The following is a 14,555-nucleotide window of genomic DNA, read 5'->3' as shown; positions in this document are numbered from 1 at the left end:
ACTGCGGAGACATGTCAGAGACTCATGTGACACATCTGGTCTCAGAGCCTTCAGGCGTGATCTACCCACACAAGGCTGAGCAGCCCCGAGGCTCACCCCTCTGTGCCCAGTCCAAGGTCAGCCCCTAAGCACTGGGGCCAGGAAGGGAGGAGAGATGGCGTCCTGAGGTTTGAAACCAATGCCAAAGGCTCACCTGCTGGAGGAATAGAAATGGTCCAGGCCAAGGAAGTGGCGCTGTGGCTCAAGTGGTAGAGCGCTAGCATTGAGCTAAAAAGGTCAGGGACAGTGCCCAGGCCAGAGTTCAAGCCCATGACCGACAAAAAGGAAGGAAGGAAGGAAGGAAGGAAGGAAGGAAGGAAGGAAGGAAGGAAGGAAGGAAGGAAAAAAGAAAGAAAAAAGAAAGAAAGAAAGAAAGAAAGAAAGAAAGAAAGAAAGAAGGAAAGAAAGAAGGAAAGAAAGAAGGAAAGAAAGGGTCCAGACCAAGAGGGAGGTGGGCCAGAGGCCGCACAGACACAAGCATGTGAGGGCAGCAGTGAAGAAGGCCCCGCCACTGGTGTCAAAATCCCCCTCAAAGGCAGAGAGATGGGCAAAACTGGGCTTTCTGATGAGCTGGGGGAAAGTTCTGGGTCCTGGATCAGGAGTATGACCAAAGCTGCTTATGACTTAAAGTCATGATTAAAATAATGCAAGGAGCTTTTCAGTAGAAGTGATAGAGATGAGCTGCTGCCAGGCATGGGTCCCCCTGCATGGCAGGCCCAGAGCTGGTGTCCTGCAGCAAGCGGAGCATGAGCCAGGCAGTCAGCAGCAAGGCTCCAGTCTACAAGCCCAGCAGATAGGCGTCCAGGATGGACAGTCCAGTAGAAGGTGCAGCCGGTAACCAGGCTTGGAAACAGGATGGTCTCCTCCTCTTCCCCTCCCCTCCTTTCCCTCTCCCCTTCTCTCTTTCTCCTCTTCCTTTCCCCTACTCCTTCCCCTCCTCTGTCTCCTCACCTCTTGCTCCTCCCCCCTCCATTTCTTCCTCCCTCCCCCTCCTCCCCTCTCTCCCTTCCCCCCCTTCCTCCTCCTGCATGGAAGGATCCGTGTGTGTGTGTGTGTGTGTGTGTGTGTGTGTGTGTGTGTGTGTGTGTGTGTCAGAAGCCCTGAGTGTGGGCCTCACAATCGGGGCTGAGAGGCAGGAAGAGTTTCAGAGTGCATCAGAAGGCAGCTCTTTAAAAGTTGCACACAGTTTTTAATTCTTTCTAAGAAGCAAATACTTGTGTGAGCTTCAGGTTTCTAAGTGAAAAGCTTCCTGTTTTGTCAGACATTTAATGCAGATTTCAGCATTATAAGCAGGTATCAGCTTGCCAGTGATGGTTCCTGTCCCTTCCCTGCTATGATGCACTATCTCCAAGCAAGCTTGCTGTGGGACAGGAGTGGTGTGAGGAGCAGGGGACAGGAGGTGGGGTGTGATGAGGAGCAGGGGACAGGAGGTAGTGTATGATGAGGAACAGGGGAGTGGAGGTGGGGGTGAGGGGTCTGTGAGAGTGGTGGACGTCTGTCTTCTTGAGTCAGTGTCCTGTGCTCCCCAGCAGCCTTCTCCACTGGAGATCAGTGATTTCCGTGGCAACCTCACCTCCTCCAGACCTCCTACCAGTCTCTGTGGAGGCAGTGGGACTTGGGGGAAAAAAACGGAAGGAGCTTTGTCTCCAGGAGCTCCCTTCCTGAAGTCCCAGGGATCGCAGAGCCGGGATTTATGGTCAGCCTTCTCTGGGCAGCCAGAGGGGTACTGAGGGCTGTTAGCCTTTGAGAAATGCAGCAATAAAACTAGTGTGGAAGGCATCTTGCCTGCCCTACCATCTTCGGAAATTTGCAAGCATCTCAGAATACTTAGAAAAGCAATTGTGTATCACCCTGTTTCCAGAAGGCTGGATTTAAAAGTGAAAACAACAACAACAACAGAAAGGACATAAACCATTTTGTCCATTTTTCTGAGCCAGCCTAAGCCTCAGAAAAAGAAGATTCGGACACCCTCTGACTTCAGAATACATGGGCCGCTGGGCTTCACTCCTTTGTCTTGCCAGTCTTGGAGCGTCACTGCTGCTGCGGGATGGGGATTCAGCGGACCTTGGGGACCCTAGGGAGGACACTGGAACACAGTGGCCTCTGCCATGGCCTCTGAGCCACCAGTGCACGCAGTTGTGCAGGCAGAAAGCACTGCTGTTTCTCATTCTTTCCTCCAGGCCAGAGAGGGACCACAGAACCTTGTCTGGCTGCACCCTTCTCTACTCTGCTCCTGTCCACCTCCCAAGCCACCCGGGGACCCAGGGGCTGGTCAGACTTCCAAATCCATCTCTCTAGCTGTCCCCTAATGCCTTCAGTGTGCCTGGCTCCCTGCCCGGCCACCCATGCCCTGCCCGAACTGCGAGGCCAAAACCTCGAGTCTCCCTGTACCCCTCAAATGGGTCCTGGTAGCATCTCTGGGCCAGTGCTGGGGCACATTAGCCCCCTTTTTCTCACAACAGAGCGGCCAGGCCCCAGCCCTGCTGCACAGCTGGCTTCGTGCAACGTGGAAAGACATATTTCCCCCAAACTATGAACTATATCTGCTTGTTTACCTCACTGCTCACCCATATTAACTTCAGCTAATTCCATCCCTCCACCCAAGCCCACGGTCCAGGGTTAAGATTCATCCATACAGTCCATCCGAGAGGCAAAGCCTGGAGGCCCGGGAAAGAGCCAGGGGATCACTCTGGCAGTGAGTGCTGAAGAGACTTCTTGCACATGGCCATTGGATCACAAGTCACAAAAGCCAGCGAGCTGCCATCTGCCAGTGCCAAACAAGGTGGGCCTCCACCATCAGTTCAATGACCCCCCTGCAGGAGCCAGTGTGACGATGGCTCCTTCATGCTCAAGAGGAAGCAGAGGCTGAGAGTGGCTCCTTGTTTAGGCAAGGTCACACCTTCTAAGCCTGACCCAACACGCCCACTGCTGGCTCAGGTGAGCTCTCATGGCCCTGAGCGGTTCCTGTCACTACTGAGGAGGATCGTAATCACCTCCGCTGAAACAGGTGAAATTCCCGTCTCCTGGTTTCTACAACCTTTGCTCACTCAACAAGGACATCTGAACAAAGGGTCCAGTAGAGCCCATGGCCCCATTCGTGTCCTGAGCACACAGCCCACTCCCCCCGGGCTCCTGTCCCTGCCTGCCACAGAAACCAGCAAGACTGAGTGTGCAAGACCCCACCCACATACCAAGCGCAGCGAGTTTCTTCTATTTTCTTGGCTGCTCCTCCTCAGTCTGATCAGGTGACAGTGGACTGCAAAGGAGATCCTCCATGCCACGGAGAGCCACCAAACCATAGCTGCTGTCTTCTTTCCAGGCTGTATCCAAAAGGGCTGGCGTCGGAGTCACATCAGCCAGCGGTGACTACAGGGGAGGCAGAAGGTAGATGTTCAGAAACAGCTACCTTTCCCCCGAGTCCCCACCTCTGACCCTGTGAAGGAAATGGCCCAGGGTAGTGTGGATTTGGAAAGACCAAGGCTGCCACGCGAGATGTAAGGCTTATCAGAATGCAGTGATGTTGCCGTGTCTAGGTGGCAGGACAATGCTGGGGCAGTGAATGAAGTGCCCAGAGTGGACCTGGGGTAGCCTTGGGGCCATAAGGAACAGCAAAGACACAGAAAGAACAGAGTCCACTGGCCCGGCCAGAGGCTGAGGGAGATGCCAGCCTGTCCTCCGGCTCTTTTCTCATGGGGGCCAATCAACAAGTAACTAACGTCATGCTATTTGCTTAGGAAGTTGATGAAGCACAATGGACATTTCACCGAGAAGTCCACTGCCCCATCTTGCAAAGTTCAGACCCCTCTCTACTGCCCGTTTCCAGTGCCACGTCGCTTTCACCCACTGTTTGGCAAACTCAGACCAGCTGCCTGCTTCTGAGGATACAGTTTTATTGGAATACAACCTCCTCCCTCCTTTTGTACATGTTTGTGTATGCCTAAAATACTACATATGCAGTCATCTGCAGAGAGAGTATGCCAACGCCTGCCCTTTTGCAATCTTGGACTTCTTACTTGGCAAATCATGTTCTACTTAGGATCACATGTTCACGAAGCAAGCCCACTTTTCAGGGGTTGGAGTGAGCATCGGTGATCTGTGATCATTCTTTCTTACCTAGCAGCCTGTCCTAAGGAATGTGGTTTGCCCATTTCCCAGGCTCCAGGGAACTGCTTGCTAGCAGCTGTGTGCCCACATCTGGCTCGGTGCAGGTACCCGAGCCATCCCTGGCTAATGAGGTGTTGACAAATGCAGCATCTCAGTGAGACTCGTGGTGGGGATATACAAAATGTCAGCGAGGGAATGGAAACATTCCACACTGAGACCAATTCTTCTGTGTCTATGTGCCAGTTCTGGGGCTTGAACACAGGGCCTAGACCGCTGTCCCTGCCCTTTTTTCGCTTGAGGCTAGCGCGCACTCTACCACTTGAGCTACAATCCCACTTCCAGCTTTTTTGGCATGGTTAATTGGAGATAAGTCTCATGGACTTATGATGCCCAGGATGGCTTCAAACCATGATCCCCAGATCTCAGCCTCCTGAGTAGCTAGGCTGACACGCTGGAGCCACCAGCACCCAGCTGCCAGAGGTCATTGCTCCCTAGAATGTGGCCCTCGAGGTCTACTGGGGCAGGGAGGGTACCTTCCCTCCTCCTACCCAGGCCGCCTGCCTCTGCATGGAGTCCAGCCCTCCCTCACTCCACACACCCGGCACCTGTGAGTGCCCCCTACATGCACTTCCTGGTCAGTCAGCCTGTGCTGCTGAGGAGCAGGTTGTCATTACGGCCTCAGAAGAGAAAACTGCATTTAAATTAAGGTCCGTCCTTAGATTCTCTGCAGCATTGGGCCTGGTTTTAAAGATGCTGAAGTCATGAGCAGGTCTGTCCTCAGATTCCATGTCTGTATGGACATCAAACTCACTTCCTGTCTGTCTGTCTCTGTCTCTCTCCCCCGTCTCCACCCCCCCCCCCAGCCCTCAAGCCTGGATGACAGAAGAGGCAGCCGACCACGCTCCATGGTACGGTCCTTCACCATGCCGTCCACGTCCCGCCCTCTGTCCGTGGCTTCCGTCTCTTCCCTGTCATCCGACAGTACACCATCCAGGCCCGGCTCCGACGGGTGAGTGCCTGCAGCAACAGAGAGGACTCTGGTCCCCATGAGGAGTGCTGCAAATCATACAAGTGACAATCAGTACGCCATTTGCCGTGTACTGTACAGTACAGCCACATGGCTGTGGAACCATGGCCACCACTGCTTCTTCATCTTACAAAACTTAAACTGTGCCATTAAAGACCACCTGCTCTTCCCTCTCCCTCCCTCCCCTCCTCTGTCCCCCGCCCACAGACCCCCCTGTACTTGGTGCCTCTGATTTTGGAGAGTCCAACACACAGTGGGGTCACACAAGAGGGCTTTAGAGCCATGTCTGTGGGGTGGGGGCAGCTAGTTAGACCCAAAGAACCCCAGGCACTCACTGGAACTTTATTTTTAGCTGTCTGTTGGAAGAACAGCCTCAATGCTGGGGTGTTTGCATTTCTGAGTGGGACCCTTGTAAAGCTGAATCTTCTTCTGCAAACATGGAAAAATGCTGCATGCAATTTGAACATCAGAGAAGGACTTTGAATCATTGTGCTGTCAAATTTCTCACAATTATATACTTGTCTGAACCCATTTGGTTTAAGAGTCCATCACTCTGCCAAGCCTGTGGGTTCTTGGGCACCAACTTCCACGCTACCCCACAAGGTGGCCCAGCTATCCACACCTTCTGGAGACTAACCATTGTGTAGAGAGGGTACTTACAGTTTTATTTTTAATCCATGTTTGATATTTAGAATGTCAACCCATACAAAGATTCTCCACGTAGAGGTATTTAAATCATGTGTGCCTGTCACTTAGCACAAAATCCCAGCTTCTCCACAGCACCCCCACAGGCTAGGTAGGAAAGTGCTTTTAAATTCCCAGGAGCCCAGGGGTGCAGTGGAAACTAATGGATGGGTTCAGGCGGATCGTGGTGAGCTACAGTCAGCTCCTCCCAGGAGTCTCTTGTTTAACCTATTACAGAAAGCTGTCTCCATTACCCCCTGGTTTCTGTTCAGACAGATCCCAAGTGGGGGCTTGGCATCCTGGGAGCCCAGCCAGTCTGTTTCCATTTGTGCGCCACCCACTCCCCTTACCCACACAGCCAGTTACATAATCCAGAGATCATGTACTTCTGAAAGAGAAGAACTATTTTAGGCAACATATTAATGGGAATTCCAGATCACCATGACATAGACTATTATATATATATATATATGTACGTGTAATATTAGTGTTTAATATCTCATTATCATAAATATCCTCATTTTGTTTAGAACAAGACTGAGGTCATTACCTTATATTTACTTGAGTCTATTGCAGTCCACTTGTTATTTATTTTAGTTAGTTAGTTTGTCATTGGTGGTGGGGCTTGAACTCTGGGCGTGGGCACTGTCCCTCAGCTCTTCAGCTCAAGGCTAGCACTCTACCACTATAAGCCACAGCACCACTTCCAGTTTTCTGGTGGTTAATTGGAGATAAGAGTCTCACCCTTTCCTGCCCAGGCTAGCTTTGAACCACGATTCTAGGATCTCAGCCTCCTGAGTAGCTAGGATTATGGGCGTGAGCCACTAGTGCCCATAGTTTATTATTTTTTGACCTAGGTTTTCTTTCCTGGGATGCCCCTGAAGGGTAGATTAGTGTGTGCCCTTAGGTGGTGGTGAGTTTGGGGTGTCCCTGTCCCCTGAGGTGTTGGTTGGTGTGGCCTGTCTCTGCCCCCTGTATTCTCTACATATTGGGAGTTGAAGCTAGAGATTTGGTCAGGTTCTGGTTTGACAGACAGCTTCAGAGGCGCTTCAGAGCTGGCCTTCCCTCTTGGTTTCTCTGGCTGGGAACAGTTATTGGTGATCGATGTTCCTTCTTTTGTTTTCTCTGGTTGGAGCAGTTATTGGTAGTCAATGCGTCGACACTGCTGCTGTTGGAATGGCCCGAGCCTGTGTCAGTGGATCCGGGCGCCCAGCCCTGTTAGGAGGGGAAGAAGAGGGTTGGAGGAGACGTGAGCTTGCCGTAGTAGCCTTTTCCTAATTGGAGCAGCCATTTCTCCCCCACAGTCCCATGCAGAAGTTGATGTGAGCTTCATAAAAACCTGACTGCCATCTCAGCCTGCTCCAAAACAACAGCCATGTGTTCTGAGGTAGTCAAGGAATACAGGCCCAGCTCAGGGCCCAGCTCCAACTACACGACAGGGGCCGGAGCTGGCCCTGCCACCTGGTTAATGGACCGCACTGACGTGTCAGTGCGGTTTCCCCCTCTGCATCTGAACGTGCACCTGTGTACAGTTCTCAACAGACCCACTGTATGATACCAGCCGTCATAAGTCAACACAAGTCCTTCAGCCCATCAACAAATACCCAGGTTGATTTCCTGTCCTTCCATGTCTCCTCTTCCCCATTTGTTTTTCTTGAGATTCCAAACACATTGTTTACCGCTGGGCTAGTGTGTCTGAAGGACCCCAGGGCCTCTGGCTGAGATGTTTCCATCTGGGACCGTGATTCCCAGGCAGCGGGGAGACACACATAGAGCGGCCAAACTTCCCCTTGCGGGATGACGAGCAGTTTCTCTCCCAAGAAGACACCATTCATTGGCCTAATTGCTTCCTTCAGGTTTGCTCTGGAGCCTCTACTGCCAAAGAAAACGCACTCCAGGTCCCAGGACAAGCTGGACAGGGACGACCCAGAGAAGGAGAAGAAGGAGAAGAAGAAGGAGAAGCGGAACAGCAAGCACCAGGAGATCTTTGATAAGGAGTTCAAGCCCGCCGACAGCTCCTTGCAGCCGTCAGAGGCGGTGATCCTTTCAGAAACGGTAATTTAACGGGGATCCACCTGGTTCCGTGGGTGCCTTTGGGGCCATCGTGCTGGCACTGCCAGCCAAGAGGGCTGTTAGGGGGATTGAATTGAATTTTCACACAGAAAACAGTCATTTGAAAACCCAGGCTCTGCCTCACCCCTAGCTTCGAACACCAGAGCTGCAGAGCTGGGGGCCTGTTCTCTGGAGGGTCATGTCTTAGCCCCTGACCTCGGCTTCATTCCCCGGCGGGCCCTGGCGCGTTGCCATTCCTGACTGCTCTGTAAGACTTGGTTCCCACAGATGGCCTGGCATCTGGGAAGATAAGCAGCCCACTTGAGTTATCGAAGTCCAGTGCTGCGTGTCAGCCATGCCTCTCCCTCACCCCTTCCTGACCAGGATGGAGCCAGTTACTACCCGCTCAGCCAAAGTCCCAAGGCTCCTCATCTCCGCCAGCCGGACTCCACGCCCCCACCCATCTGCCTGACGCACGGTTCTCTTGGCCGTTGTTCAGAAGGATTTGCAGGGACTTGACATATGCTAGCATGTTGACGTAAGGACTGAACCCAGTGAATCACATTCACCCCCAGAGTGCTGGGTGTCCTGAGAGAGTAAAGCCCATGGGACCTGCTCTCATCCCTGGCAGGGCTTCCAATGGGCACACCACAGTATTTGGGGCTGAGTGCAGGCATGAGGCCCAGAAAGCACTGTCTGGATAAGGGAACAAAGTAGGAAGAGGCCCTCACAGGCTGTTGAGTTCCAGATATGCCCAGGGTGGCACACTCTTCAAATCTGCACAGGTGCTTGTCTGGTGAATGGAGAGCCTTCCTGGCTCGACAGCAGCCCATGACCAGCTGCTCTGTCATGGCTGTGATTAAAAGGTTCTTCTGAAGGACTCGGACTAGGCCCTGCCTCGATATGGCACATTGCACTGCTCATTCCCTCTGAATCTGTCCTCACTCTGAGGGCAGCGGTCACTTGGTATTTGGAAGGCAGATGTCCCTCTGTTCTCTGGGCAGCTGCTGTGACTACAGCAAAGCCCCTGTGTCTCTGGACAACACAGTGTGGCCATGCGCGTTGGGCTCTGACACACAGTGGACACAGTTCAGCATTTAGTACCAGCATCGGGCCTCAAGCAGCGCACCACAGGGTCTCTACGCTGCCTCTTCCATCCACCGTGATGATGCCAGCAATCCCTGCAGGCTGGAACTTCCTTTCAAGCCCCACATGGCCTCTCTTTCCCTATAATGCTGGAAGTTTGGGGGCCTCCAGAGGTAGTGCCAAGTGGTGGAGCTGAGCCTGATTGGGCTGGGGAAGAAGTCCAAGGACAGAACAAGTGCTAAACCACCAGCATAGTAAACCTCTACCCTCCCACGGGTGGCCCCAGCTCCCTGCCAGGTCACCTGCAAAGGACAGAGCCAGGGGTGTAGGGCCTCAGCACTGCCACTGGTACTCAGCAAGATCAGAGCCCCGAGCTTGACCTTGCTGTTCAAGCAGAATGGCCAGCAGCAACACCAGAAGGCCAAGAATCCCAGCCTCCAGCTGTGGATAGCCAGAAAACCCCCCACTCTACCCCCTACCCCAGCCCCAGGCCAGAGCTGTTGGTGAGGTCAGTGTCAGTGGGGTCCGAGTTCCTAGGCCAGCTGCCTGGAGTAGGAGAGGGGGCAGTGAAAGGGCCCCAGGCCCCCGAGTGAAGCTGTGACCCCCAATGCCTCTGCCCTCCTCCCTAGTGTTCTCTGGGCACCTAAGATTGTCATTGCCCTGGGCTTTGTTAGCCTTTCCAGACTGTGCCAACATTCCTCTCCTCACCCTGGGGCCCGGGCTTAGCCTCATACTTGATTGGCACCATCAGGATGTCACCACCGTCTCAGAGCCTCTCTGTGCTCCAACAGAGAACATCCAGCCTCTCCAGGCCACCGTTGAGTCTCCCCAGGAAAACATTCTGTGCACTCTGACGGTTCCGTTGGTCAGCCTCAGCCCCAGGTATCAGCCTGGCTCTGGGGCAGCCCCCCCCCACTCATCAGCACAGGGTGGGTCTCAGGTGGGCAGGTTGCCTGGGACCCTGGGCCCCTCATTTACCATTCTGCAGTCCCCTCCCCTGCCCAGACACAGCCTCTGGCCTGCCTTTAGCTTTAGAGTCTTCTGGATTTGTGATCCTCTTCTAGGATGGACACTGTACCTTACCCTGTTCTTCCTCACTCAAACCAATCCCCTCTCCCCACCCTGCACATGCACGTACACACACACATGCACATGCACAGATGTACACATGGATGCACACGTACATGTATGTAGACACATGCATACACGTATGCATGTATGCACGTACCTGCACCCCTCTAGGTCAGGCTGCAGCACCTAGGCTGGAGCTCCTGCCTGTCCATCTTTCCTGGCGGAAGTAGGAGAAACTGTTTTCCTGCTTTTTTTGGCTGAGTTAATAACTTTTCTGATTACTTCTACCTCAGAATATTTTGTAATTACTGATGTTCTCTGAGGCCTACTGATATGAGACAAGTTATAAGAAACATATAAACAAAATTGACTGCCACAGCAAACCCAGGGGAAGGGCTTGTAAGGAAAAATCAAGTTCACCGGAAGTCCGAAGCCAACAGGAGTGACAGAGAAAGCACTCCTGCCCGGTAATGGTGGCAGGGATGAAACAGGTTCTGCTAATGTTTCTAGACTTCAGTTCCACGCTTGACTCCTCGAGGCCGGGTCTTCTTGCTTGGCTCCGCCAGCTCGCAGCAGTGCTCTGCTACTGGCTCACGGTGTTTGGGAGGCCTCTCAGTGCCACCACCCCACCCCAGGCTTGAACTGAGGATCAGCATGAGAATCCTCATTGGGGGGAGACTGCTGAAGCAAAGCCCTCCAGGAACCCACTCCCTTGCACAGCAGTCTCTTAAGGAGGACACTGGTCCTGAGGAATCGAGGTTCACTCCAAAGACTTCTGCTAAACTGGATCATTTGCCAAACACCTGTTTTCAGATACATGCTGTGACAGCCTAGGGGACGCCACAGGGAGCTCACTCTGCCCTGCTCTGTGCTTTCTGTCTTTGCTGTAGATCAGTCCCTTGCGGCCACAGAGACCCAAGAGCCAGGTGCTCAATGTCATTGGCAGTGAGCGGCGCTTCTCCGTGTCCCCAGCCCCGCCATCGTCCCAGCAGACGCCCCCTCCGGTCACTCCAAGGGCCAAGCTCAGCTTCAGCGTTCAGTCCGGTAAGTCAGAGCATGAGTCCCCATTGTACACACCCCGAGACTTCACTCAGGGCTCTGCACAGAGTCAGCTTTCCCGCTCACCCCAGCAGCAGGTCAAGAACTTCACAGCCCAACATTCAGGCATGGCCCTCAGGACAAGCTGGCCTCCAGCAGTTCAGGCCAGAACTCATCTCTGGATTCGGAACTCAGTGGCTGAGAGTGTGGGGGTCTGCCCCTGCTCTCTCCCTCTGACTTGGAAGGGGATGGACAGGCCCTGGGTAGTCCTTTTATCTCAGCTTATATAGAAACATGTCCCCCCTGCTTCTGGAGGCCAGTAGTCTAGAAATCTAGGTTCTGGCAATTTGGTTCTTCCAGAAGCTATGAGGAAGAATTTTCCAAGCCTCTCTCCCAGCTTCTAGATGCTTCCAGAAATCCCGTGTTCCTATGTAGCCCATCCTTCCATCCCTGCCTGTTTGTATCTGGCTCCCTGTGTGCTCCCCTTACAGGAACCCAGGCATTAGATTTGGGGTCCATCCCCTGTACTCCCCTCACAGGACCCAGGCATTAGCTTTGAGATCCATCCCATGCACATTCTCACAAGACCCAAGGAGTTAGATTCAGGGTCCATCCAATGTACTCCCTTCACAGAAGGACCCCAAGCACTGACTTCGGGGTCCAGCATTGATCCAAGAAGATTTCATTTCCACACCCTTCCCCTGGCTCTGTCTGCACAGATTGTATTTCTGAGTTCACTCACATCCATGGCTCTGGCCGGAACTCAGAGGTGGACATTTTATAGGACGCTACCGGACCAACTGGCCATGGGACACTTAGACTCTGAGAGAGGAAGGGTGCCAGTAGGAGGGAATGAAGGAGGGGGCCCTGCAGGACAGGGGTGCCTGCTCCTCTGGTGGCCAGATGGAGGGCTACGGGACAAAGGATCAGCACAGTGGACATCCAGCAGCGAGCACTTTACTTCTTGTGGAGAGGAGACTGGCAGTGATTTTACAGACTCTGAGGTGGATCGCTCAAGAGGGGATAGATGGAGCTCACTTTGTAAGCAAAGAATGTTCTGGGTACTGGAAGGAAGGTAGTGTCGTATTTCCCCATCTTGTAATCTACAAGAGTCTTTTATAAAAATATTTCTATATTTTACAGCACTGTTTGTTTAATACAGTTGCATGTTTACTCCGAATGACCCAGTGATTCCATGTCTAAACCTATACCCCAAAGAATTAGAAATATACCTAGATACAGCATCGTTACAAAAGCTGGAAACCACACAAATATTCATCAGATGATGAAACAACCAAAAACGCACACCCAAAGGCAGGGCCATGGGTGGAGAAGCTATGCCATAAAAAGGAACAGGGCTCTGATACTGCACTGTAGATGAGCCTGGGAAACACAGCTGAGTGAGAGGACCTAGGCACTGAAGGGAAGTTCTAATTCTGCAAACAGGAACTATCCAGTACTATCTACCAAGCAAAGAGTGGACGTGCTGCAGCTAAGGGAGGGCGGGTGGGGAAGAGACAACCTTCTCCCTGGGTTTTACACTAGTAGATGGTAAAATGGCAAATTTTTACCATAGTGAAACAAGCCAGCAGGTGCCTTCTTCTTCGTGTTCTCCCCTCCCTGAGCAGTGCAGCCACCCCCTCTGACAGGACCCCTGCTTCCTAAGAGGCATTTTCCTAACGAAGGATTGATTTATCATCAGATGAATCATTGGGAGGAATGCATAAGATGCCCATCAGCAAGCATGTCATTGTTCCTCTCTTTGATATAAAAAGAAAACAAGTCATTCCCAGGATCTTTGGGGAGAGGCGGGGAAATCATCGGCCAGGGTGATGGCTGCATCTGGGGACGGCCACTGTGTGGTCCCATGATGCACTATACTTCTCCTGGGCTAGGAAAGAGCAGCTGCCACTCTGCAATTGTGGGTCTTCCTGGCCAGGGAGAGGGAATGGGAGGTGGGGGCCATCTCCAGAGTTGTGGGGACGTGAAGGCCACAGCCAGTCCTTCACAATCTAGGTTGAAGTCACCGGGCAGCGGGGGTCAGGAAGAGCTACATCACTTCCAGTGTTTCCACAGAGGCCTGATGTCTTGCAGAAGCTCTAGTTTTAAGTGTCTTGTGATACTTGCTATTCCATTTCTAGAACATTCTATTGGAAGGGAATTCTACCCCTTCTATTATCTTTCTCCTTACTCCCTACTCCATGGGCAGACGTTCCTCAGGACTAAGTGTTCCTGGAGCGGGGAGCTGGAGCACAGCCCAAGGGCCTTCTCTGCCTCAGTGCCATCTCAGGCTGGTTTAAAACAGATCCTTGATCTCCCAGGTCTGGAGTTGAATGGCGTGACGAGCCCAGACATGGCGGACATCCCACCCCCCCTGCCTCTCAAAGGCAGCATGGCAGACTATGGGAACCTGATGGAAAGCCAGGACTTGGTGGGCTCGCCGACACCTCCACCACCCCCGCCTCCTCCACACCAGCGGGTAAGTGTGGGTCTGCAGGGGGGCCTTCCTCACTTCTCCTCCACAGTACTTGGGACCCTGTGTCCAGATGTGAGAAAGGAGGGCAGGGCCAGCGTGGACATGATTGTGAGAGCAGGGCAAGCAGTGGGCTCAGGCAGATGAGATCCGCGCACGCGCTGAGAGAGGACTCATTACAGTATCGAGTCACACCTCCCGACTCCATGTCAGAGCCGGGAAACCGTTCCCAGCAGCTGTCATCGCCTTGGGATGCACTTCCTCCACGTGTTGATTTTTGTTGACTTGTTTGTTTTTATGCTAGTACTGGGGCTTGAACTCAAGGCCTGAGCTCTGTCCCTTAGCATTTTTTTTTTTTTTTGCCCTGCTCAGGGCTAGTACTCTACCACTTAACCTACACTTCCATACGAATCACACAGACTTTTCTGCCCAGATTGGCTTTGATCTGTGACCCTGCGGTCCTCACATCTCAGCCTCTTGAGTAGCTAGGATAACCAAGGTGAGTCTGAATTTTGAGAGCAGCTTCACTGCCAAGGCATCTGTCTCTCTGCCTGTGCTGTCGGTGTGCACATGCCCTGCAGAGGCGGCACAGCGCTGGGTTCCATAGGCCAGGTCCCAGCGGTTCCCGGGGCAGGTCCCAGACACTGAGCAGGGAGTACAACAGGGATATCAGGCTTGGAGCCAGCACAGGCACCCTCACTGTACTCCCAGTCCCATAGACCCCTCCTTTGGGTTCTGGGTACTGGCTTGGTTTCCTCCCGCAGTGCTGAGCCCTCTTCCATCCTGCCCTGCTTGTCCTTGGGCACTGTTGTGATATGAACTCTGCCCAGGAGCCTCTGAGCCTGCTTGATGCACTGTTAATGAATGTGCACCAGCCTGCCATCTAGTCAGTGCTTCTGGTCACTGGTTGTGGATCATTCCATTTCATTCATTCCAGTGCTTTCCTCAGGGTTCCCAGCACTGTTGCCCTAGGTCAGACCC

The 14,555-nt window shown here is 53.0% G+C and overlaps 1 protein-coding gene across 2 annotated transcripts in view; it reads left to right on the top strand.

Moving 5' to 3' along the window:
* Window positions 1–14,555, top strand: part of Dock1 (dedicator of cytokinesis 1) — a 411,811-nt gene that overhangs the window by 393,423 nt on the left and 3,833 nt on the right. For both annotated transcript variants that reach the window (XM_090345612.1, XM_090345611.1), the window contains exons 48-51: window positions 5,007–5,152; window positions 7,711–7,909; window positions 10,954–11,107; window positions 13,423–13,580. In XM_090345612.1, the coding sequence (XP_090201738.1) occupies window positions 5,007–5,152; window positions 7,711–7,909; window positions 10,954–11,107; window positions 13,423–13,580 (657 nt within the window). The remainder of the gene's footprint in view (window positions 1–5,006; window positions 5,153–7,710; window positions 7,910–10,953; window positions 11,108–13,422; window positions 13,581–14,555) is intronic.

Source organism: Megascapheus bottae, chromosome 15 (assembly GCF_031878675.1).
Source record: "Megascapheus bottae isolate mThoBot1 chromosome 15, mThoBot2.hap1, whole genome shotgun sequence".
NCBI lineage: Eukaryota > Metazoa > Chordata > Mammalia > Rodentia > Geomyidae > Megascapheus > Megascapheus bottae.
The sequence above is the reverse complement of the archived record's forward strand: the minus strand, read 5'-3'. Positions and strand labels throughout refer to the sequence as shown.